Source organism: Rhododendron vialii, chromosome 10a (assembly GCF_030253575.1).
Source record: "Rhododendron vialii isolate Sample 1 chromosome 10a, ASM3025357v1".
In the NCBI taxonomy this organism is placed as follows: domain Eukaryota; kingdom Viridiplantae; phylum Streptophyta; class Magnoliopsida; order Ericales; family Ericaceae; genus Rhododendron; species Rhododendron vialii.
In genome coordinates this window covers 29,611,897-29,636,144 of record NC_080566.1, presented here as the reverse complement: position 1 = coordinate 29,636,144, position 24,248 = coordinate 29,611,897, and the positions used below count along the sequence as shown (strand labels likewise).

The 24,248-nt window shown below is 39.7% G+C and overlaps 1 protein-coding gene and 1 long non-coding RNA gene across 3 annotated transcripts in view; one reads left to right on the top strand and one right to left on the bottom strand.

Annotated features, from left to right (window-relative positions):
* Nucleotides 1–4,639: 4,639 nt before the first annotated feature.
* LOC131303462 (uncharacterized) lies at nucleotides 4,640–14,602 on the top strand. 2 transcript variants are annotated; one of them, XR_009192064.1, is made up of 2 exons: nucleotides 4,640–4,919; nucleotides 14,332–14,602. It is a non-coding gene; the product is annotated as an uncharacterized LOC131303462 (long non-coding RNA). The 2 variants fall into 2 exon arrangements; XR_009192063.1 differs by lacking the exon at nucleotides 14,332–14,602 and adding an exon at nucleotides 7,368–7,927 and having other exon boundaries at nucleotides 4,646–4,919.
* LOC131303461 (putative inactive disease susceptibility protein LOV1) overlaps nucleotides 7,108–24,248 on the bottom strand; it is a 31,228-nt gene continuing 14,087 nt past the window's right edge. The window contains exons 2-3 of the mRNA XM_058330338.1: nucleotides 8,928–11,794; nucleotides 7,108–7,446 (exon numbers count right to left, since the gene is read on the bottom strand). Coding sequence (XP_058186321.1) covers nucleotides 8,958–11,711 — 2,754 coding nt within the window. The 5' untranslated portion in view covers nucleotides 11,712–11,794 and the 3' untranslated portion in view covers nucleotides 7,108–7,446; nucleotides 8,928–8,957. The remainder of the gene's footprint in view (nucleotides 7,447–8,927; nucleotides 11,795–24,248) is intronic.

Genomic DNA, 24,248 nt, shown 5'->3' with positions numbered 1-24,248 from the left:
ACCTTTTTTAACTCTTCAATATTTACTAATGTACCATTTTGGTCCAAATTTTGGAGGAAAAGACTAAACCACTAGATTTGAGTGAAAAACTAGTGGCAAAGCTACGTACTACGCACGATTAGCATGCTCATTGATTTTCATACGATATTTTGTTAGTTGTGTTTGTTTATTGGCTAAAAATGAAACATATTTGAATATTGATTGAGGTATGATAGATATTAATGCCCTTACTAAATTAGGAAATTTGTGGCGAAATAGGCGAACAGATTTCTGAATTTCAGGTCCCTTTTATGCCGCGTTTGAAAAAATGGGTATAGTATTGGAGATGACAAATCCAAATAGAGCTTTTGACAAAAAATTTCATTCAAATTTGAGTTGATGTATGAATAAGAGCATCCCAATGGCCTAACCAAAATACAAGAATAAGCAAAATTAGCAATGTTTGCCCAAAAAATGTCCGACAATGGAATAACCAAAGTTATCAACCTCTTAACCAATAACTAAATTTTGGCCTTTGGATAATCAAAATTAACAACCTTTTGTTAATAATCAAATCTAGTAGACCCCACTCATGTGCCTTCTCTCTCTTTCCATCAACACATTCTCTCTCTATTTTTCAAATAATAACTTCAAGATTCAAAAGTTTTTCACTTTCCCTCCAAAATTTGGATTATTAATTTTTTAAATTTTAATAAAACATATTCATTATGGATCTCATTTTAAAGGTATTGTGAAGATCTTTTAAATGATACTAATTTTTTGGAAAATAAATGTACATATTTAAAGTTACATTCATTGTAAGAATAAAAATAAAGTGAATAGTACTCTATATGTTTGATTAGGCCAAAAGTGAACCATTGTGAGACTACATTGCTAAGTTTGATTAGCTACTAAATGGATAACCAAAAGATGATTTGACAAGTTTTGGTTACCCAATTTTGATTAGATCATTGGGGGATGCTCTAAGGGATGGTAAATATTTTGCCTCATCTTTCCATGTTTTTCCCCTCCAAGTACCATCTTAAGAATTACCCTAAATTTCTGTATATGAAAACCTATTCCTATTCCATATGGTTCCGTTTAGTTGCCAGGAAAGTACATGAAAGAATGGGAAAATCAACTTTCCCATAAATTTTGTAGTGTTCAGTTGGCAGAAAAGTAGTGGGAAACTCGTTTTTAAGTTTTCTTGCAAGATTTACTTTCTTGCAAAATTGATCTGGCTAAAAGTATAGGATTTTGCGTCATGGGAAAAGTTCTCTATTGTGGGGCCAAAATAATTGGCGGGTAAGAATAAAAGTGAATGACGCAAATACCAAAAAATACGAATTAGGTTCTTAGAAAAACACTTTGAGATTTACGTAAGCAACAACAATTTCGACTACTACCGTGCTTTCTGAGATAATTTAGAAAAAAATTGGTAGTTTATTTTTTTTGGAAGTATTTATTTATCTTGTCATTGGTCTTCAATTTTGTTTTGTATTAACTAATTTTCAGTGAGTTTTTGCATCGGCAACTAATCAAGCACGATTGTTTAATATTTATTTATTTAGTTTTTTTTGGATAAACCAGCTTGAAATAGAAAAAAAAAGGCTAAGCGAATATACAGCCTACAAGGGACACGGTTGTTTAGTGTTTATTTATTTATTTAGTTATCATCTACTTATTTTTTAAACTTCATATGTACGGTTGATTATCAAAGAATGTCAATTTAAATGGGAGATTTGCATGACCATTCAGAATATGGCAAATTGAATATGGAATTGCAAGTTGATTTTTTTATTTCATGCTAAGGCTTTGCATTAGATAAAATACATTTTCCGTATGCGTTAATTTTTGAAATATAATAGCCTATTATTTAGCTCTCAAAGTTACTTTTATTTAAAATTAGCCATGAGAATAAAAATAAAGAAGTTTCTCATAAGTGTCTTTTCCCGGCAAATGAACCACTAAACTTTAGTTTTCCTGCAAAAAAAATTGTCAAATGAACACTCACAGGAAAATAGATTTCTTTACCCTTTATTTCACTTTACTTAACTTTTCCTGAGAATAACTATCCGGTACAACATTCCTGACAACTGAACGGAGCATATAGGATTTCTATTTATGAAAGTACTAGCGAAAGCTCGTGCCTGAAGGCACGGCGCGAACAATCAGCACAAGTAAACAATAACTGAATTGCGAACAATCAGCCACTGCAAATAAATGCTGAACTAGCTCGTGTGCCACATATCATCCCCAAATAAATGCTGAACTCGCGTGCAATATTTCGATCTCAAATAAACACTGAACTCGTGTGCAATAGATCAACTCCTGTCATAAATTTAACTGTGCGAAAAATAATAAATCAGCATATCTATTGACATGGTTAATTTAATAGACAAATAAAGAATAAATAATTTTTCAATCCCCAATTTTTCATGTAGCTTGAAGCCTTTTCCACCTCTTGTGAAGACCTGTTTTTTGTTACAAAACTGTAGTATCTATTAAAACGGTTTTGCTATTGTCAGCCCATTGGGCTGACAATAAGTACACTAGAAAACAAAGAAAACACGTAATTTTGTGTACTTTTTGCACCTTTTAATATACATTCACATACTTATTATTGTCAGCCCATTAAGTTGATTTTAAAATTTTCCCTATTAAAATAGAACATGAAAACTTGGTTACCGTTTTCCTCAAATCCTTGTCCACCTGTTGAGTAACTAATCTGTGTTATTGGGAAATCATATGAAAAAAAAAATTTAATTACAAAATTAATAGAACATCTTACTTGGCAAAAAATAGTCGCGTTATCCATGTCGACAAGTCGTTGCATAAGAGCTGCATTTGCAAATGCTACAAATTAATAAACCAAGCCAATCAGATTATATTGCAACTCTTGATCAGTACATGGTAACTAAGAAAAATTTCAAAATGACACTTGAACTTTTGCTCCAATGTCACAAAAACACCTAAATTTCATTTTATATCAATTAAATACCTAGACTTTCAAAATCCCCAAATTAAGACACCTGGCGTTAGCCTCCATCCATTTCCTTCACAAATCTGTTGATGTAGCACATTTTCAGGTGTTAAATGGGCCCACTAGACATGTTATGAAGTAAACTCATTGCAGACAATCCCCTCTTCTCTCTCTCTCTCTTTTGGTAAACCCCTATTCTCTCTTTTTTGGTAAACCCTTATTCTCTCTCTCTCTCTCTCTCTCTCTCTTTCTCTCTCTCTCTCTCTCTCTCTCTCTCTCCACGCCTCCTGCCCTCTTTCAGCCACCCCTCTCTGATCCTCCCTCCTCCCCTCCACTTCTACTCCTCCTCTGAGGCTCCTGTAGCAGCGGTTAACTCCATTGCCTCTCTCACTCTCTCTTTCTCTGTACATCACCACCAAATGCCAGTCACTGTACAACAGCGCACCATGTGCGTCGTCTACCACGAGCCTTCGGCATACTACCTGACCGAAGGATCCATCGGGAACTTCTCTGATTGCACCGTGTACCCGTCGATTTACACTGCTGCCTTCGCCAACCGGTTTGACCCTGCTAGTCACGGTACGGCTCAGTGTTTCTTCAGTTTCAATTTGTCCAATTCCTCCAGTTCTAGTAATAACCAGAGAAAAATTTTGATTTGGATAGTTGTGATACTTTTTGTGGTTTTTCTGTTCCTGGGTTTTGGTGGATTTTGTTTTTTGTGGAACAAATTGGGAAAAAAGAAGAGGAAAATAATTTGTGGAAGAGAAACAAGTTTGGCTGTTGAAATGGAATTGATTAACCAGAGTGAGGGAGGCGTGTAGAAAAATGAGTTCTGGTGAAAGAGGGACGGGGGCGTGGAGAGAGAGAAAAAAGGGGATTTTGATCGTGTGCTTTGCAATGATTGAGTGTTGTGTGCCAATGGGGCAATTAACGGGAGAAAAATGCCACGTCATCACGTTTGTTGACAAATTGGACGGAAAATAAAGGCAGGTGTCTTAATTTGGGGATTTTGGAAGTCTATGTATTTAATTGATATAAAGTGAAGTTTAGGTGTTTTTGTGACATTGGAACGAAAGTTCAGGTGCCATTTTGAAATTTTCCGAGGTATCTAATATGAAAGGATAAGTTCTGAAAAACTATAAAAAAAACTTAATACTACACTAACGTTAAAAAAAAAACTTAATAAGTTCCATAAACGAATTCCTATCGCAAGATTGTATAATATGGAAAAAAATATGCAAGATTGACTAATATGAAAGAATAAGTTCTGGTAAAAAAAAATAAAAATTAACTTGTGTCTGACATGTGTTAATTAATCGAGATTAATCAAAAAAATAGTGGCAATAGTTTTCAAAATTGAGAAATCAAAAAAATTCTGCCATATTTTTTTTTGCGAAAACCACTGCATGAATATAATTGAATAATAGTATTGTACTAAAAAACTATTGCATTAATATACTTCTTTCTATTGAACAAAGTTTGAGACATTACAAAAGTCATGGAAAAGAAAGAAAAATTAAAAAAATTTCCTTCTATTGTATGATTGAAAGAGAAAGAGAAAATAAAATAAAAATTTCATGAATAGTACAAAATTTTCCTCACATTTTTTCTCTCATTTTCCACCCATTTTCTTTTATTATTTTTCTTTCTTTCCTTTTCCTTAGTTGCAAACAGAACCTAAAACATTTTTTTAAAGTTGGATTCTGAGCCCTCTCTCGATCATTTTTAAGTTTGACATGTCTCTCTCTCTCTCTCCCGATCGTCCACGCCGCCAGCCCCGGCGAGGACACCAAGCCGCTCCTCGGCTCGGCTCCCGCTGCGCGACGTCGTCAACTACGGGGGAGGTGGGCCCACGCCTCCTCAAAGCCATCAAATCCGTTGTCCGTCGCTCTGATTCTGAGCTCCGCCTCGCCGCCCAAACCCTTTTGAACCGATCATGAAGCGAGACCACTCCCAGGTATTAGCATGCTAGCTAGTCCCGTTCCATGTCGTTCTCTTTTTCCATTACAGGTTTACATTAACATTCATGGTAAAATTAACGAAACAATATGACTCAATCAAAGGTTCTCTTTTCCGTGCATAATATTTGTTTAGATGGTCTATTTTAATTACTAGTATTTTCTCATCACCGCCTTGATTTTTTCACAAAGCTGGCTTTGAAAGGTTTGATCTTTAATTGGGGAATGGAGAATATAGGCTCTGTTTGGATGAATTGATATCGGAATGAAGGGTTTTGAGGTTGTGTTCTCTTCTGATGATCTTAATTCGTAAGTGTTGAAGCTTGGATTTCCTTGTCGGTTATTTTGTTTTAGGAGATTATTAATGCTCGGCTTTTAGATTCTTGGATATGTGCCGAAAACAGCTTAAAAGAGCTGGAAAAAAATTTAACTTTTGGGAAGCTCCATTTGAAAAGGGGAGAAAAGGAAGGAAATCAGGTTGGGGTTGGGTAGGACTTGACCCACATTAGACCCGATCCATTTCAACCCGCTTATTATTGAATCGTATTCAACCCGCCACGTTTAACCCAAAACCCATTTCAACCCGCCCCATCCAACCTATTTGACACCTCTACTACAAGTCGAGTAAATCTCAACTAGGTTTACTTGGAACTATGCCTCACAACCATTTGTTTACCCCATCTCAAAAACTTAATGCATTTGCAACAAAAATAAATAAATTTTACTGATCAATTGTCAAAGTGTCCAAGTAACCATTGGACTGTTGGCATATTTTGTTGAATCGGAAAAAGGTTCTCAGTGTTCTTTTATACACGACTTGCAATAAGCACCAAAAGTAAAAAATTAAAAAGATGGAAGAAAAACTGCAATCGGGCATGAGCTAGGCTTTTTTTGGGCTAAATTCTTCGGGCTGAGGGCCGGGCTAATTAGGTAGCCCAACGGACTGGTCATCGGGTAGGGTTGAGCTTTGAAACCTCTAGCCCAAGTCCTATCTATAGGGATAGGGTGGGGCCTAGGGCCGGGCCAACATCAGCCTAGGGCTAAGTGTCAACGGGCAGGCTTCAGGTTGAGCTCTGCGTCGGAACCTTGTGGGTCAGGACTAAAACATCCCAAGGTTGGTGCATCTCGTTGGGCGTGGAGATGCATTTGCAATTTCTTTCTTCGGAGCAATTTCTTTTCCTGTCCACCCGCCCCACCGTAACCTTTGCTTCCGGTACTTCGGAAGAATCAACTGACTTCTTCCTTCTTCATTGATCTTGGGGAAAAGAAACAATCGACCCGTTGGAAAGCTAGACATTAAGTAAGTGGCTTGATGAGGATAACTAAGTTGACATGCCGGAGTTGGCTTCTGGCACAACAGTGTGGTGGCTTACTGCACTGCAGGCAGCCATGTTCGTGGCGGTGGACCAATGCCTCACGTCACTTTTCTCGATAATCCATTTTCCAAGCAACATGTTTTTTTTTTGCTAAGCCACGCAACATTTTTGGACGACTGAATGGAGCCTAATTGAATCGAATTAGCTGTGAGTCTGGATCATGCCTGTTCAACTGTGGTTGTTAGATTAGATTCTACAATGCACCATCCGACAACGGAATGGAGCCTAATTGAATCAAATCAACTACGAGTTTAGATTGTACCCATTCATCTGTGGTCCTTAGATTAGATCCTACATTGCAAATCACCATCCTGGACTATCCGAGCATGTGATCAACGACTGCGATCGTATGTATCCTAACAGGCGCGTACCTTAGAAGCACCACATAGGCACCTCGTGATGTGCTCAGAGCACCGCACAGCTAGCAATAAGAATGCTGACAAAGTGCTCGCTGTGAGCAGTGCACTCAAAACTATTCACATCTAAGCAATGCGAGACTAAGCCTCAACTCTCTAAAAAGAAGCTTTCTAAGGAACAAGGAAGGTTTTGAAAATCACCCAAAACAAAACCCATTTATGTTGGATATTTCCCAACATTCAATTTGAAAGAGAGTACATAGCACAGAGGTCCTAAGGTATACGTCGCTGCTGTTAAAAAACAAGGAAAAGAAAAGAAATAAGTAGACACATGGAACTATGGTGTTTTGTGACCAAATCAACCCAACTATACCTTTACTTCCAAGCTGATATACTTCTGGAAATAAGCAATTGACTCTAATGATCATCCAATTAAATGGGTAAACTTACAAGTTACAATGGTCAAATTTCTAATAAAAGTACTCGCTTATGATAAAAGTACTGTTCAAGTTTTTATTCAAAGTACATACCAAATGCAAAGAAAAAGAAGTTGTACATACAGAACCATCAGACACTAGTTCACAAATAGGGAAGTACATCATTTTTCAATCCTGCGACACGTTACCGTGCAGCTCAAACTTATTCAACCATAACTAGAAACAAGCTGAAAATTAAGTTACATTCTTATATACTAAGTATACGCTATAAACAACAGGCCGCGACACAGCAAGCTTGAAAATTCTGGGGCAAATATTTCTCTTTGTACCAGATTCGGGCCTCCATGACCATCATTCCTGCATCAGCAAAGTTAATACACTTAGAAATTAGAATACCTTTTGTGTATTTGAAAGTCTTTAAGATTCCATGACAAGGATGACAGCAATATCTCATTTTTTCTTCTTCTGGATTTTAGTTTCCTAAAACTAATTCCTCTCGAACATGTTTGATATTACTGTTCTTATATTTTTACCCACTTGCAAGGGCATCCTATACAGTATACATCAGCTGGATATACATGTATCCATGTAATTCTACGTTACACTTGTTCTAAATCTAACAAGTGCCTGCATCAGATAACTGATACACGGATATGCATATGGTATCCGTGTCCAACAGGCAACATGTTTGCTTTGAGATTCACCTAGAACGCAGATTCCATAATTTGAATGTAACATGAACTATGTATAGCTAGAGGTCCTATAAATTGCCCCAAGACATCTTCTAAATGCCCACTTATTCCAGAGAATAAACGAAATATACAAAAAAAAAAAAAAACAGGAATATTTGTCTTTGTGGTACGGAGGACTGGAGGAGTACAAAATAAAAATTGAAAGAGACCTTTGGAGTGCATCTACTCTAAGTGACTCTTTGATTTGGCACGTCACCATGTACATATTTAACAAAGTAAACAATTGCTTACTCCCGTGAGATTACTGATGCGGTGAGTATAGAGGAGGAATACCATTTAAAGCATCGAGTGGCATAATCGTAAATAAGTGGCGGCGCGACGGTCGAATTAGGAGTCAGGCCTATCTAGGTTCGAACCAAAACGGCCCAATGGTCAGGACACATGGCCTTTGGCCATGTGCCGTGTGTTTTTTAGTCGTTTTCGGCCGTTTAGGGTTCCGAAAGGCCAAATTTGCCGTTTTAGGAAATAATCTTTTTGCTTATAACTTTTGGTAGGAAAGTCCAATAAAGTCCGTTCTTGTTGTAGAAGTCTTGTTTTTTCTTATATTTTCAAAATATGTAATAATTTCGGAACTTTCCGAAATTGGTATTTTTTCCTTTTCCTAGTAGGGTTAGGGTTTGCTTCATATTTTAAGGAGTTGTAAGCCTTGGGGCTGGACAGTTTTTTTATTATTATTGATTGACAAAGTGTCTAGAGAGAGTTTCTCTATATCTATCCTGTTTGTGATTGTCCTTGTTGCACGTTTGTTCTTCGATTCATAGTTACGCCCTGCATCAATTACTCTAAGAGAGGGATTAAATTTGCCAAGAAGCGTGTGGCCCAATGGCATGAGGAGTGCATTTAGGTACTAGGAGATGAGGACTTCAACTATTCTTAAAGGTGCTAATTTAACAATTCTAACAATATTGACTTTCGCCGATAAAAAAAAGAGGGGATTAAATTTGCTCGTTTATATGGGTAAAACCAGCGACTCTTTCTAGTACCGTAGTACATGACAATAGAAATGAGGAAAAAGAAAAGACCAGTGACTGTTATTCCACCTCCGATGCAAAGAACAAATAGAAACATAAGAGAACTACTACTTACAAACAACTGAGGAGGAAACCGCTCGTTCATTCAACTTCTCATTGAGGAGGAAGCCAATCGTTCATTCACTTTCTCATCAACTCGCCACTCATTCGTGACTAACTTTTCTTTGATGGAGTTTTTCCCAACAGCTTTTGCAAAATCCTTTGGCATGTTTGTCAAAACCAATTCCTTTAGGGCATGCAAATGCTCTGATCCTTCAAACTTTTTCAGTTTTTCACAACCTCTAATTTCCATTTCTTCAAGTTTGGGCAAGCCACCTTCCTTCACCCCCCACTCCTCTAGATTTTCTAGCTTCCACAACTTCAAGACACGCAATTCCGGAAATGTCTCCCGACAATATTCCATTTTCTTGCCCGAATAAGAGCGAGCCAAAAGGCTAAGGATGTTCAGCTGCGGCAATTGTCCTAGCTGCTGCATATCAGCTTCTTCGAGTTGCGACATTGACAATGTAAGGGTTTTGAGGTTTTGCGGAAGGTTAGCACTGTCGTCTTTTATCACTCCAAACAAATATAAGCTTAAAAGAGATGAATGGTCCTTGAATTCATTGTCTAAGTCGATCTTTAAAGCTTGGCCGAATGAATCTCTTGAGCTCAACTTCAAGTTTTGAAGGTTACCAAATCCAGATATGCATTTGACTGTCTCCTTCACCGATCGTGAATGGCACGTCAGCCGCAGTTTCCTAAGGCTTGTCAACCTGGTCAACCCGTATTGATTGGGGTCGTTGGAACCGACTTGTAGCCCGACCAAGGTCTGAAGATGGGCCGAAGGCTCTTTTGATGGCTTTTCAATTGGCACCTCATTCATATAGAGATGTCGAAGTTTCTTTGCCTTCCAAATTGAACTCGGCAAAGTGGTAATGTTTGTATACTTCAAATCTAAAGTCTCCAAACATGGTAGATCCCCAATGGACGCTGGACATGAATATAGGCAGGTCCATCGCAAGCCTATGTACGTTAGGTTTTGCAACTCACCCAGTTTGTCAGGCAGCACAGGTCTGTAGATACTCTCTAGATCAATCACCTTCAACAATGCAACATTCCTCCCATACATTATTCGTTTAAGTAACGCCTCGACTTCTTTGTTGGATGTGTTACGCTTTTGAATTTCAAACATAAGGTATGAACAAAGGTGGTTGGTATGAGATTCTGAAGTAGACTTGAAGCCGCCATAATATTGATCTGCTAATCTGTGGATAAAGAAATTATTAATGGGTGAATCTGGATATGTACAATCTGTCTTGCAATGGTGAACGTGAAGAAATCCTACGTCCTCCGCTTTTGACAAAAAGACGTCGTGAAGAAAACACGGCAAACGACATGTTTTTGGGCTTCCGTCTGGGTTCCTCCTTGATATCTCAATCATGTTTCTGCACACTAGTTCTTTCAAATAAATCTGGGCCACATCTTCAGGGACCTCACTCCTTGCCTCGGTTGAAGTTTGAACGAACCCCTCGGCAAGCCACAAGTGCAACAACCTTCGTATTGGGATCTCATACATTTTCGGAAAGAGAGCCAAATAGAGGAAACAAGGCCTCAATACAAATGGTAGTTTACGGTAGCTTAAAGATAAAATACTTGAGAGAGGTACTGGATGATCATCTTCACCATGGAGATGGGGCAAATGATCAATTACACTTGACCACTGACTCACTCCCATGGTTGACAGCACTCCTCCCAACAGTACAATCGCAGGAGGCAAACCGCGACATATCCTCAAGATTTTTTCCTTGAGATTATGATCAGAAAGGTCGTCTTCTTGTGGCCCCTTTGCAGGATCACTTTCTTCGGGTGTTCCTACCTTTACTTTGTTCCAGAACAATACCCAACTGTCCTTCTCATTTAAACTCTCCAGACGCACTGGACGACTCCATGGGTCTGCTTGCGATGCCACATCGGCGTTGTGTGTAGTGATCATGACCCTACTTCCGTTCGCTGAGTCTGCAAAGGGACGGACAAGCTTGTGCCATAAATCAACCCCAGGTACGTTATCCAAGACCATCAGAAACTTGACCTCCATGAAATATTGGAACAGCATGTCAGATAGTTGGTCTTCGTTCATGAGCTCGACGTCCTTCACTACGCCTATGGGAAGTTGTGCAATTATGATAAGCAATAGATCCGTATATGTGAAGTCTTCCGGATCATGGACCCACACACGGCATGGGAAATGCTGCCGAACGTCTAGTCTGTTGTAAACCTTCTTAGCCAGAGCAGTCTTCCCAAGTGATTCTTTGCTGACTAGTGAAAGGACTCTGAGGTTTTGCTCTTCATTGTCGATAAGTCGACCCGCCAATTGATTTTCGGTGTCTCCACGTCCAACAAGTAGATCCGGCGTTTCATCATAATGGTGCCGGACAAAGTTGCTGTGCCTTTTATCAAGTCCCAAATCTTGAGGAATCGAATCGACTGTTGTGTCCACTTTTCTAAATTCAATGGATACAGCTCTGATTTTCTTTTCGATTTCCTTCAGTTTGCAGCTCAACTGCACTTGGCTCCATGGTGCGTACACCATTAAGGGCATTTTGGTGTGCCTCCTGCGTGTTGTCTTTAGGAGGAAACTCTCAATGATAGATTCTGCAGAGTTAAGAATGGGAAGAAGGTGATCCATCAAAGTTTTGGTATCAGCATTGTCTTGTTCAAGGAAGGTCGAAATCTGTTGTAGCTCATTTGCGATTTTATCCATCTTATTTCTCAGTGGTGCAAACAAAAATCTGTCATCTGCAAGCAGTTGCAGCTTCTGTAATTTCTCTATAAATATGAAAATGGGCACGTCATATGCCATGGTTTCTCCTGATCTCTTAGTCCAGCAATTTATCACAAACCAACAATTACCAACTCCGGTCCAATCTCTTATTCCTTCATCTCCTGCAATATATGCTGTCAGGATTCTTTAGGTACAAAAAAACTAACATTTATGTTATCAAAGTTAGAAACTAAGTAAAACCATCTTCAGATTCTAAATTTTGAAACTACATAAAACCATTTTTGGTGTCCCCAATCATATACATCTTCTAATTTCCTTGCAAGGTTAGTCAAGAATAAATTCTAGGCAAACAATTCTGCAGCACGACTTCTTTTAAAGGGCATAGATGAAATGAAACTTTGCTATGATTCTCTTTTGAGTTCAACGAACGGATACCCAAGAAGAGAGAACTTGCACAGATACCCAAGAATAAATTTCAGCAAGCAAATTTATGAGAATAACTTGCACGACTAGCTAAAATGAATTTCAGTGGCTATATGAATGTCATTTGTCGTTTCTTTGAGTACTTTTTTCTATTAGGAGGGAAGGAGGGGAATAGAGAAAGGAGAAGGTGCAATTTCCAGCGGCAAGATTCAAATCCTACGCATCACGGTTGGTAATAGAATGCCCAAGTGCGAGGTGTAGGATTTGTTGACTTAGCAAAAAAGAAAAAAGAATGCTTCACCTAGGCAAACCCTTAGTTATGTAGCACCAAGAACACAGGAAATAACACGAGCAAGCTGACATGCAAATTTTACTAAAATAGAGGGCATGACACACTGGGGGACATGTTTGCCCTAGCGTGACATGCAAATTTTACTAAAACAAACATGTCCCCAGCGTGTCGTGCCCTCTATTTTAGTAAAATTTGCATGTCAGCTTGTTCGTGTTATTTCATGTGTTCTTGGTGCTACATAACTAAGGGTTTGCCTAGGTGAGGCATTCTTTTTTCTTTTTTGCTAAGTCAACAAATCCTACACCTCACGCTTGGGCTTCTATTACCAACCGTGATGCGTAGGATTTGAGTCTTGCCGTTGGAAATTGCACCTTCTCCTCTCTCTCTCTCTCTCTCTCTCTCTCTCTCTAAATATATATATATATATATATATATATATATATATATTGATGTTTCAATAAGACTAATGACAAGAACACCCAAAATAAAGAATCATTCAAAGATGACATAAGTTTAATTTTCTTATCACATACATACATTACAAATTCACATCATCATTCCACTCTTCACATTTAACACATATATTTTCTACAATTGTAAAAATATTCTTGCTGAAATAAGAGAATGGAGAGAGTTGAAGATAGAAAAGAGGAGAGAGAGATGGACCTACGATTTATATATAGAGTATCATAATGATTATAGTTCTGCTGAATTTAAAACTTCTGCTTCTTATAACGACATTTTTGTCCTTAAGTATCCGAAAAGTGTCCTAAGCGTGTCCCAATATGCTGGGAGAGTGTCCAACCGAAAATAACAACCAAAATATTTTTGGACACTCTGGAGTAGAGTGTCAGACAGGTGTATGGAATGCCTCCGAGCATGTTGGGAGAATTTCCAACTTAAATTAAGGCAAAAACTATGTCCAATTTGAAATACAGTGTCGGACATGTGTCCGGAGAGTTTCCTACACGGCAACACCAGTCCGTTACCTTCGACAAAGTATCATTGTTAGACCTTAAGTGTTACAGCCTAGTTTTTATTTATTTAATTAATTATAGTTCCATTTATTATTTGGGTGTTATGGTTGGGTCTCAATTAATTAATTATTTTGCGCGTACTATGGGTATTGTCGACACAATTGTAATCTTTAGAGTATGAGATCGATTTTGGATAAAATAGTGGTACTGGATGGTAATTCATTAAATTTTGTGTTAGGTTGGATTGGATTATAAGTAAATTTTTTTTTTCTATTTATCTGTCTGAATTCTAATTAACTAGATAGCTAAAGTTTAGGGTGCAACGTTATTAGTGGGTAGTTATAGGGTGCAACGTTATTAGTGGGTAGTTATAAGAGTTTGTACTTGGATATTCATAAGGTAAATAAGGTTTTTATTTTGGGGGGGGGCGGGGCGGGGGCGGGTTTGAGGTGTGGCCGTTGAAATCTTATTTTCGATCTTGTTCTTGGCTTTGTTACGGTACATAATATTGTTCTTATTGTTTCCATTACTTTGAATCACTGCCGTTTGGAGGAGAGAAGCAGTTTGTTGGGTTGCATATGCTTTTTTGTGATATTAGATTTAATTGGGTTTGATGTTGATGGAGTGAGTTGGTGGAGAGAGAGTGTGTGTCGTGTGTGCGGCAATGGGTTAATATTAATAATTCATGGTGACAGTAGACTTGGATAGTTTTGGATTGTGTTTTGGTGATACATTTAATTGATGCTTCACTTATTATATTAGTAATCTAGGGTGTGAGGATTGAAGTGGAATTTGTTATGGGAAAATTGGAGGAAAACAATAGTGGCGTCACTGGCGTGGTATTGCAGTGTAGTGTAGTGTGATATGGGTTTAGGGTTACTACTGATGAGTTATAGTAATTTATGATTAGGTTAGGTTGGGTAGTTTATGGGTAAATTGAATTCCTACTTATTTAATCGGCGTGATATTCATAGTTATTTATTTTGTATGTTCTATTTTTGTACAGGTTAAGTCTCTTTTTGCGTGTTCGAATTGTATTATCTTTGGAGACTCAGGTGAGTACTTAAGCATGTTACATACTTTCGAACTTCCTTGTGTCCTTTAAATTAATTCTCGTAGAAATTTTATGATTGGAATTGGAAATACATAATTGTTTATATTTGTTTATAATAAATTGGCATGTGCCATTGTTGAAACCATTTATTGCTCGAATAATCTTTTGGTGAGAACTTTGTGGATATTGTTGGGAATATATTTTGGAAGTCCAAGAAAATTAATTCTCTGTGTGCGGGTGACCCTGGCCATTAGGAAAAGACCCGGATTAGGCCGGTGATCCTAATGCTCAATGGTTGTTATTGATCGGATCGTTCTTTAGTAAAAGTTTCACGGGCTATCTACTCGTCGTGACTCTAAGATTCGATATTAGATCCAATTTGGAGATATTTATTCACTGGCACTTGGTACTTGGTATTGGTTGTAATTCCTCATTGTTGGATATCATGTGGTAATCACCATTGAGGTCGTTATTGGTTGAATTGTTTGTTGGATTGATTTATTACTTTGTTATACACCGCATATGCCAAATTATATTGACATGGTACATTATTTTGATACCTGTTTTAGAACTTTATCTAATATACATGTCATTCATTGAGTTTGTCAGTTGACGGATTTTTATTCAATTTCTTTTTTAAGCAAGTTGGAGAGTTGGGCAAGGACTCTGATGGCATCTCGAAGATTTTTTTTGTTTGACCTTCTTAGGGTGTTTCATCCTAGTTTAATGTTTTATTCATCGCTTTCACATTTTGAAATAATTTGTCAGATATTTGGATCCTTTTTATTATTGTTGATTCATTGATATTGTTGGGTTCATGGAATGTTTGTGCCCCATGCTTTTGACTAGATCTCTGCCACTAGTTCTAGATCTGGAAAAGAGGCCATGGAGGATAACACCTCCATTCTTTTGGATGAAGTTGTTGCAGTGTATAGACACTCTAATATGGCTTAGCAAGTATTTAAGCCCCACCTTGGGCAATTCACGATGATGAACAGGTTTTCATGACATATTTGACTAAGAGTACGAAGTCTTGCTTGAATGGTTATGAACTTAAGTTTTTGGAATATCTTTCAAAATCTCCTTCCTAATCATTTTCACACCCTTGTGATCACTTTCTGAACTGAGTGACGATCGCCACTCGTAGTGTCCACTTTCTTCTTGTCCAGGACTACAAACCGCCTTTACCATTTCTATCTACCATCACTCTTTCTGGCGAGCGCACATTCAGTTTAATATCTAAATCTAGGATGTTACTGAGAACGTTTGAATGAACATGTTGTCAAGCTGCTTGTGTTTCCTGTTATAACAAGACTAGGAGAGAAAGGAGACTTTATTCAAGCATAATTTATTTAAAAGAATTTGCTTAAAGACGTTGAAACAAAATATTATTGAGAAAAACAATAACTAAAATTTTACTGATCATACTTCTTGAGGTGCTCTATGTTCCTATGGTTGGGGAGTTCTCTTCTTGTGAGTGTTGCGAGCCTGTAGGCCGCTGCTTTTATATCGCGTAAAACTTTATATGACCTTTCCCAATTACGGCCTAACTTGCCCCCTTCTTGCTTGTTGGGTCAACCTTTTTGAGGACTAAGACCCCTCCTTGGAAGCTTGTTGGTTTGACCAAGGCGTTGTGGTACCTTGCCATTCTTTGTTGACAAACTATAGTTCTAATTGCTGCCACTTCTCTTCTTTCTTTTAGGTGGTCCAATTCCCCTCGCAGATCTTCTTCATTATCATGATTGTCAAAATTGGCTGTTCAATAGTTGGGTAGTTCAACCTCAATTGGGATTACTGCTTCTGCTCCAAAGGCTAAGATGAATAGAGTTTCCCATGTGGCGGACCTGGGGTTGTTCTGTATGCTCACATTACATTAGGAAGCTCTTCAAGCCAATTTCCTTTGGCTGCTTGGAGGCGCATTTTGAGACCTTTACATTAGGAAGATCTTCGAGCCAATTTCCTTTGGTTGTTTAGAGGCGCTTTTTGAGACCTTTCTTTATAGTTCGATTGGTGACCTCTCCTTGCCCATTGGCCTTGGGATAAGCTTTAGATGCATAGTGCACATGTATCCCTTCAGAATCACAATTGTCTCTGAACTCATTGCAATCAAATTGTGAGCCTATATCCATAATGATTACGCAGGGTAATCCGAATCGGCACACAAAGTTATCTGGAACGAAGTTAATGATGGCTTTTGCATTTGTGATGGCCAGTGGCTGGGCCTCTACCCACTTTGTGAAGTAGCCAGTTGCGACCATGGCATGCTTTACTTGTCCCTTTCAGCAAGAAGTGGGCCAATCAAGTCGAGTCCCTATTGAACGAAGGGCCATGGTTTCCTCATTGGGGTCATTGTTGCAGGTGAGGTATGCGAGATGTTGGGAGAACTTTTGGCTCTTGTTGCATTTTTGCACCATGGCTTGTGTCACGGGGTTGTTTTTCGCCTAGAAATCTGCTCGTGATGGCACCAAGTTTGCCAACAACTTGGTCTCAGTCAACTAGTGTTTACTCACACACCCGATATGTTTGAACGTCTAGGAACACACTCAAGAGTTACAGGAACCGTCCCAACCTTTATTAAGCACCAACTTACAAAGGAATACACTCAAGAACCTAGATAGAACATCCCTCTGCCTTAGGCTACGAAAATGCTTGCCTAAATAGGCTTACAATCATAAAAACGTGGCCACTAAGTACATGAGATCATGGGGCCAACCCATGATCTTGCAGTTGACACCCCTAATTGCCCTAGGGCTGTGCTGGCACTGCCAGAATCTGCCAGCACATTGAAACATGAAACTGCCTGGAGATAACTGCCGATAACTGCCTGTTTCTGCCTTGGACACCTTTCCCATGCTGCCAGCAACATATTCAGCCCGTTTCTGCCTTGGACACCTGTCCCATGCTCCCAGCAACATGTGCAGAATGCTGTTAACTGTCAATAACCGTTTTGTCTGAGCCAACTCAAGTCTGCCTCCGTTTTGCCCGAGCCAACTCAAGGCTGCCTGGCCAATTTCGTGATCCACCACAGCTCCCAATACTTAGCCGTTTTTCTCGATTGCCTTGTCCCACAAGCTTGCTTCCCGTTTAGCATCCCTGCCTCGATATCATCGGGCCGTCACGTGCATCACGACTGCCACTTGCCTTAGGGACCAGTGCCAACACCAACTGACACCGTCGGATCACCTTGTAAAGACATGCCTGCCTCATGCCTTTGTTTCCACCGGTTGGCTAGGGTGCAAGGTGTCACAGCTAGCCAAGCTTAGCAAGCCTTGGAAATCAAGGTGCTAACAGCTTGTTCATCCTTTCTCATTGTGACACCCCGCTTTCCGGTGGCCAGCGGTACAACATGATAGTAGGCTCCGTCCGAACGAGAGGGGGCAAGTTATGGTTTATAAGAAAAGATCCGTCCTACTTGTACAAGGCCTTTTAAAGTTGTAGGGCGGGCCAAAACGCATAAGAACTTTACAGTTAAGCGTTCTCATTCTGGAGTAGTTCAGGGATGGGTGACCTACTGGGAAGTCTATGGGCTTTGGGCGTCCAAAACAGACAATATTGTACAAAGATGGAGCGGGTCGTTACACTCATAGTTGGCCAGTAGTTACCATAGCGTAGCAGTATGAATGCTAGCATTTTTCCATCTTGGTGATCCCCACCTACACCCTCGTGAACTTCCCAGAGGCCCTGTTTAGTTGCACAGAAAGAATGGAAAAACCAACTTTCCTGTAATTTTCTATGTGGTCGGTCACTAGGAAAGTTATAGGACCCGTAGCTTTAACTTTTCCACTGGAAAACACTTTCCTGCAAAATAGGTCTTGCCAAAAGGAAGGAATTTTTATTTTTTTGCAAAATTTCTTGTCAACAGAACACATATAGGAAAATAAATTTCATTTTCCTTTAATTCACCTCACTTCACTTTTCCTAGGAATCAATTTTCCACACAACTTTCTCGACAACTGAACGGAGCCTTATGGTATAAACTAATTCTGCTTTGACCAGGCACCTCAAATAGGGAAGTGTGAATCCCCTTCTATAGAGGGTGTCCTCTCTCTTCAAGTATCTTGATGCGCGTATTTGTAGCTTTCTAGCCTGGTCCTTGTCTGTTGGGAGCGTCCCATCCCAGATGTAACGAACTATGGGTTCTACCCTAGAGTTCGTGTAATCCAAGCGTGAATGAAAGCAGTTGGTCGTTGAATGCTGGGTTCTTCTTAGTATCCAATTAGGGTATTTCAGGGAATTATGTCCTCTCTGGCTGTTTCTAGTCTGGCTAGCTGGTAAGCTTCAGTGTTTTCTTCCTTTGGGACTTGGAGAATGGCGGAAGTCTTGAATTTGCTCGGAGACTTTGAACTTTACTCAAGTAATCTTTCATCTTTTCTTCTTTAGCTTCATACTCCCCAAGGACCTGTCCAACTACAAGTTGAGAGTCACTGATTATATTCAAGTGTTCAGCTCTCATGTTGTGCTACTTGCCAATTAGGGCCTCGTATTCTGCCTCATTATTGGTAGCTTTAAACTTGAAGCGTAGGGGGTATGTATGTTTGTACGTCTTCCTCTGGCAAGACAAGAACTATTCGTGCTCCTACTCCACTGGCATTCTTCATTGTGGACCCATCCACATGTAATATCCATGGCTCAGGTGTTTTATCTGGGGATAAAGCAGGCTCTGGATTTGTGTATTCTGCCACAAAGTTTGTTAGGATTTGTCCTTTCATTGCTGATCTGGATTGATATTGAATGCCAAATTCTCCCAACTTTACTGACCATTTTTATGACACGCCCAGAGGTGTCTGGATTGTGGAGTGCTCTGAGCAATGGTTGGTTGGTTAGTATTTTAAAGGGGTGTGCTTGAAAGTAAGGCATGAGCCTTCTTACTACTATGACGACCGTAAAGGCAACCTTTTTTTATTCGGGGAAATTTGATTTCTGGGCCTCTTAGAGCCCTACTTGTGCAATACATTTGGTGTTGTGTTTTGTCTTCTTCTCAAATTAGCACGGAGCTAATTGAGTAAGCAGACACTGCCAAGTACACATACAGATCTTCTCCTACAGTTGTTCTGCTTAGAAGAGGAGAGGTGAGGTAGGACTTGAGCTGACTAAAAGCCTCTTCCTTGACGGCTATCCAGAGTAATGCTTTCTTTAAGACCTTGAAGAAGACTTGGCATTTGTCTGTTGCTCGTGATATGAAGCGACTGACGGCCGCCACACGTCTTGTCAACTTTTGGACTTCTTTGGTAGTTCGTGGGGATTGCATGTCCAAAATGGTCTTGATCTTCTCGGGATTGGCTTCTATTCTCCTTTGTGATACCATAAGCACGAAAGGTCTTCAATATGCCCTGTTTTCTTCATGCTCTTAACAAGCATGTTGTCGACATATACTTCAACATTTCTTCCTATTTGATCTTAAAAAAATTTGATTGACCATCATTTAATAGTTTGCTCCCGCGTTCTTTAAGCCAAAAGGCATTGCCTTCTCCTGCCCTAGCTCCCACTTCATTCAATTAATTGTTCAGGCATTTAACATATGATTTGTTTTGGTCCAACATACGAGATTTTGTGGTCTAACCTATGAGTTTTGTGGTCGAAAAAAATATGCGTAGAACTTAAAAGTCGGCACGAGAAAATGAATTTTCATAGTCCAACATATGTTTTGTGGTGTTGGTTGTGATTTTTGTTGATCAATATACAAATTTTGTGGTCCAAGATACAAATTTTGTAGTGTTTGATTATGAGATTTTGTGGTGAGATATAATTTTTTTAAGATCGATTGGAAGGGGTGTCTGGGCCAAGTTACATGCACCTCAACCAATCCCCTTCTTGGTTTGGTCAAAGACAGACTATCCATGCCGGGACTATGAGATTGACAAGCAAATACTTTCTTACAGTTTGACCCCAAAATCAAAAGCAACCAACTAGATTAACCCTTGAGGATATAAACTTTGTGATTCGAGATACAAAAGTGCATATACCTTACACTCCTTTATTGAGTGTGTCCTATAACCGCACCCTAATTACTTACTTTTAGTCATGTCTCGACTTTTTAATATGTATTCTTAACTATGCCACTACGCATAAAACCATAGACATCGAACTTTTTTTATTGCTAAGCAGAAAGGGTTTAGAGGTGGCGACTGGGCATAACAACCCTCCCTTGGATGTGATCATAGGGATTCTAGACCTGCGGCGAGCTTTAGAAGGGACCAAAGAACCATAGCAACTACCGTCCACCAAAGGCTAGTGGACCTAGGGGCGGAGGTATGTTTGGGCCCCCTAGGGGCCCAGTCCCTGGCCCCGGCTCCTTGAACGTCCAAGTTTTAAAATTTTTATTTTATATATACCTGAATTTGAATATTATTGATAATTTTTCATATATAACTACTTATAATCCTAATAATTTTTGTTCGACTTGATAAAAATCTGTTATTTTGTATTCTCATTTATCAATTTCTTTTATATATAAAAAATAAGCACGTGACAGTTGAAATAGCCTAAAGAAAAAAATGAAATGATTAATATACTATAACTGCATCAGGCTTGATAACCATAACGGACCTGATAAGGTCAGCACCGCTGGAATCAAGGACCTGAGGTGTAAAGATTAGCCTAGTCTAGAAAATAGACCTGTAGATATCTTATTCTAGACTGTCCAGATTAGTTTACTTACAGTCTTTCATTCCCCAATGATGAATAAGGTCAAGAACATTCCGAGATCGTTGGAGTGTTTGAGCCTTGAACGTTCTAAATTTCATTCGAACCCTTTCGAGCTCCATTTCAAACCCTTCAAGCCAGAACCAAATGGCCTCAGCAAAACCCTACTGGCTTACGCTGGTATTGTGCTAGTGTGCGCTGGTAAACTGCTACGTGTCAGTTATCGACCGTTGACCCAGTTTCCACTAGCGCACGCAGGTACAAGACGGCCGTACGCCGGTTAAAGCCAGTCAAATCACCTTTATTCAACCACTTGCACGAGACTTTTGAGCCACTCCCAGTATGCTGAATAATCCTCCGATGATTGCAAACGTGCAGGGCTGCTCCCTCCTCTCTCCTACAACTTCTATCAACTTGTCCCATGCATTTAATGCATGGGAGACTCTCTTTCAAGGCTAACCAGCCCTTAACCCAGCTGGTTACACTCCCCCTTCAGCCATTCCTTGCCTATAAATACCCCTTTGCATTTATATGCAAGGGGTTACACTCATAAAGAGCTCTCAAGTCTTTCTCTCTCATTTTTCTTAGTTCTTTGCTTCCTTTTTCTTTCATCCATTGAAAGAGTAAGTAATGACCTCTCTTTCACATACCACAACACCATTACACTCATCATCCATCTCTCATACCTCAAGTTCAAAGCTCCAGCATTCCATCAACCTCAAAATCAAAGGTATACCACCTTTTGTAGCCTTTCCGTTCTGACCTCTGAGGGGGGTCGGCAGGGTTATGGCAAGGATTCAAGGATCGAGCGTGGCTGTCACTGGCGCACGCAAGTCATCTTAAGCCGCAGTACATGCAATACTGGCGTGGGGATCATTGATCAGCTGTGTTCTTCTTTTCTTTGTATTTTATCACCTTTAAGCATGCTAAAACAACCGGTTTACAGCTTTCTGTATTTTAGAACTGCGTAGTTTGTCTTCAATATTTACTTTTATCTACTTTGGAATGCCTCTGGGATCCTTTTGGTCATGTTCTAGAGCCCAGAAGATGCAAAGCCAAGCACGGGACAGAAGGTGTCACTGGCGTGCGGCCTTCTTTGACTGGCGTACGACAGTGAGATCAAGCCCAGTGGCTGGCCCTTGTATGGCAGTTAGGCCTTGGCCTCTATTTACTTTCCCACACTATTTATGCGGTGTTCTGTTTATTTTATGTCTCTAAGTCTATTTCTACTGTCTATAACTGCTTAATATCTGCCTTATAAACTGTATGGTTTGTCCTGAGTGTGCACTGGTCCTTTCCAAAGTCCAGAGGGTTGAAAACAAGAGTTGTGAGTTTAGGCATACGTGCACGCCAGTTCTATTGTGGTGTACGCTGGTCATTTCTGCATGCAGTGGATCGGCCAATGCATGCAGGTTTCTCCCTACGTACGACACTCCGGACCAATGTGTTTTATTCTGTTTAAGGCGCTCACAGGTGTTTGTTCTCAATCTATATTGACTGTTTCAATAAGTCATTCATCACATTTTGTCACATAATGCAACTTGTTACAATTTTAATCCCCCTTAATTGTTCCCCCGCCCTAATTGGCTAAAAATGATTAATGAGAGAAAAATGCAAATGTTTTAAAAAATGCCTGAGTAGAGACTGATCTCCGAATTGAGCAAGAGGGGTGCCATAAAACCCTTCCTTTCTCGTAACCTGGCTCTCGAACCTCAGATATCGAAGGTGATGACGGTCCAGTCTACAAAGCCTTTTTCAAATGTAGCAAGCGTTTCAAGTTCGGTTCCTTGGGTGTATTCCGCAAAACCTGAGTGGCGACTCTGAATTGAAGCGTTCTCCGTGCTTTTCAAAAAGGGCGCACCCAAATCCCAGGGGCGTGTGCCTACAAGGCCCCATGTTATGGAGGTTCAGCCTAGGAAAACAGACAGACCACTCAAGGCTAGCTCAATAGGAGCAATTGCCATGTAGACCAGAACACCAGCTCCGATTCTGGCCAACAGCTGGCTAGATAACGAATATCCCAAAAGCTCCGGGGAACATTCGATACTTCTGGGATATCCCCTATCTCGATAACTCTAAAGTCCTAAGAGGAAGAGGACGCCGTCAGTGGGATAACTATGTGTTTTGGCTCCGAAGTAACTCAAGGACTAAGCGGGCGTGCCAGGACTTGTCGCGTCCAACGTAAAGGACTGAGTGCCCCTTTTCTGACTTCGAATCTGTGCGGGCGATAGTGCTACAACCTAAGGGCTGGATTGCAGTGAAGGTCCGTGATTTTGCCTCTACAAGCGAGGACTTAATAATTTCCTAACCGTGTAGGAAAAGAAGTAACAACATAAGAATAACTTTATTATATCGTAATAATAAAGTAGGGGATACGAGAGAGATATGAATAACTTTGTTATGTCGTAATAACAAAATTGGGGTACAAGAGAGATAGAAATGAGGGGGAAATGAGATAGTTGCTTTGCTGGGAAGGCTTTGGTTTTAAGCGTTGAGCTTGATTGGTGTGTAACCCTTTTTTCTTCTTTGCTTCTAGTATTTATAAGCCACAGCATTGCATGCAAAAGGGTTTGCTGGCCTTCTTCTCGTGATGACACGTGTCCCATGTAACTCCTCCATTTCATGGGATCATGGGTATTTGAGAGGAGTTGTAAGTATATTGCCCATGTGTTTTTTCCATCGTGAGAGATTACTGGGAGTGAAAAAGTAATTACCCACAAATTCCTCCTGATCATGGGCGGTTGAACACTTAGTGGGTCATCTCCATTTCTTGTTTTCGTGGAACTGAAAGAACATGGGCTATTTGACTAGGTCAAATAGCCATGTGGCAGAATTCCTCTTCTAACAGCCTCCTATTTTTACTCATGCAATCCCAACATGGGCCTCCACTTTTTAAGGCCAAACTTTAATACTTGTTGGGCTCCCATTTAAATAACGCAACCCGAAGCCCAAAACTTTAGAAATTCAATTGGAACAGAATAAAATTAATTGGGCCTAATCAAAACTGTCTTGGCCCATTAATTTTAGTCCAATACATCTCTACTTTTTGGCCCAATTTAATTAAAAGATAATCAAATGGCCCTCTAATGCTTGCCTTGGACTGGGTGCCAAAAACGGGTGTAAACAATGCCCCCTAGGCCTTGACCTTGTTCAAGATCTAGGCCTGTCGATTAGGACGGAGTGTAGTTTTTGGCAAACCAAACGGGTCCTTATCAATGGATTTGAAA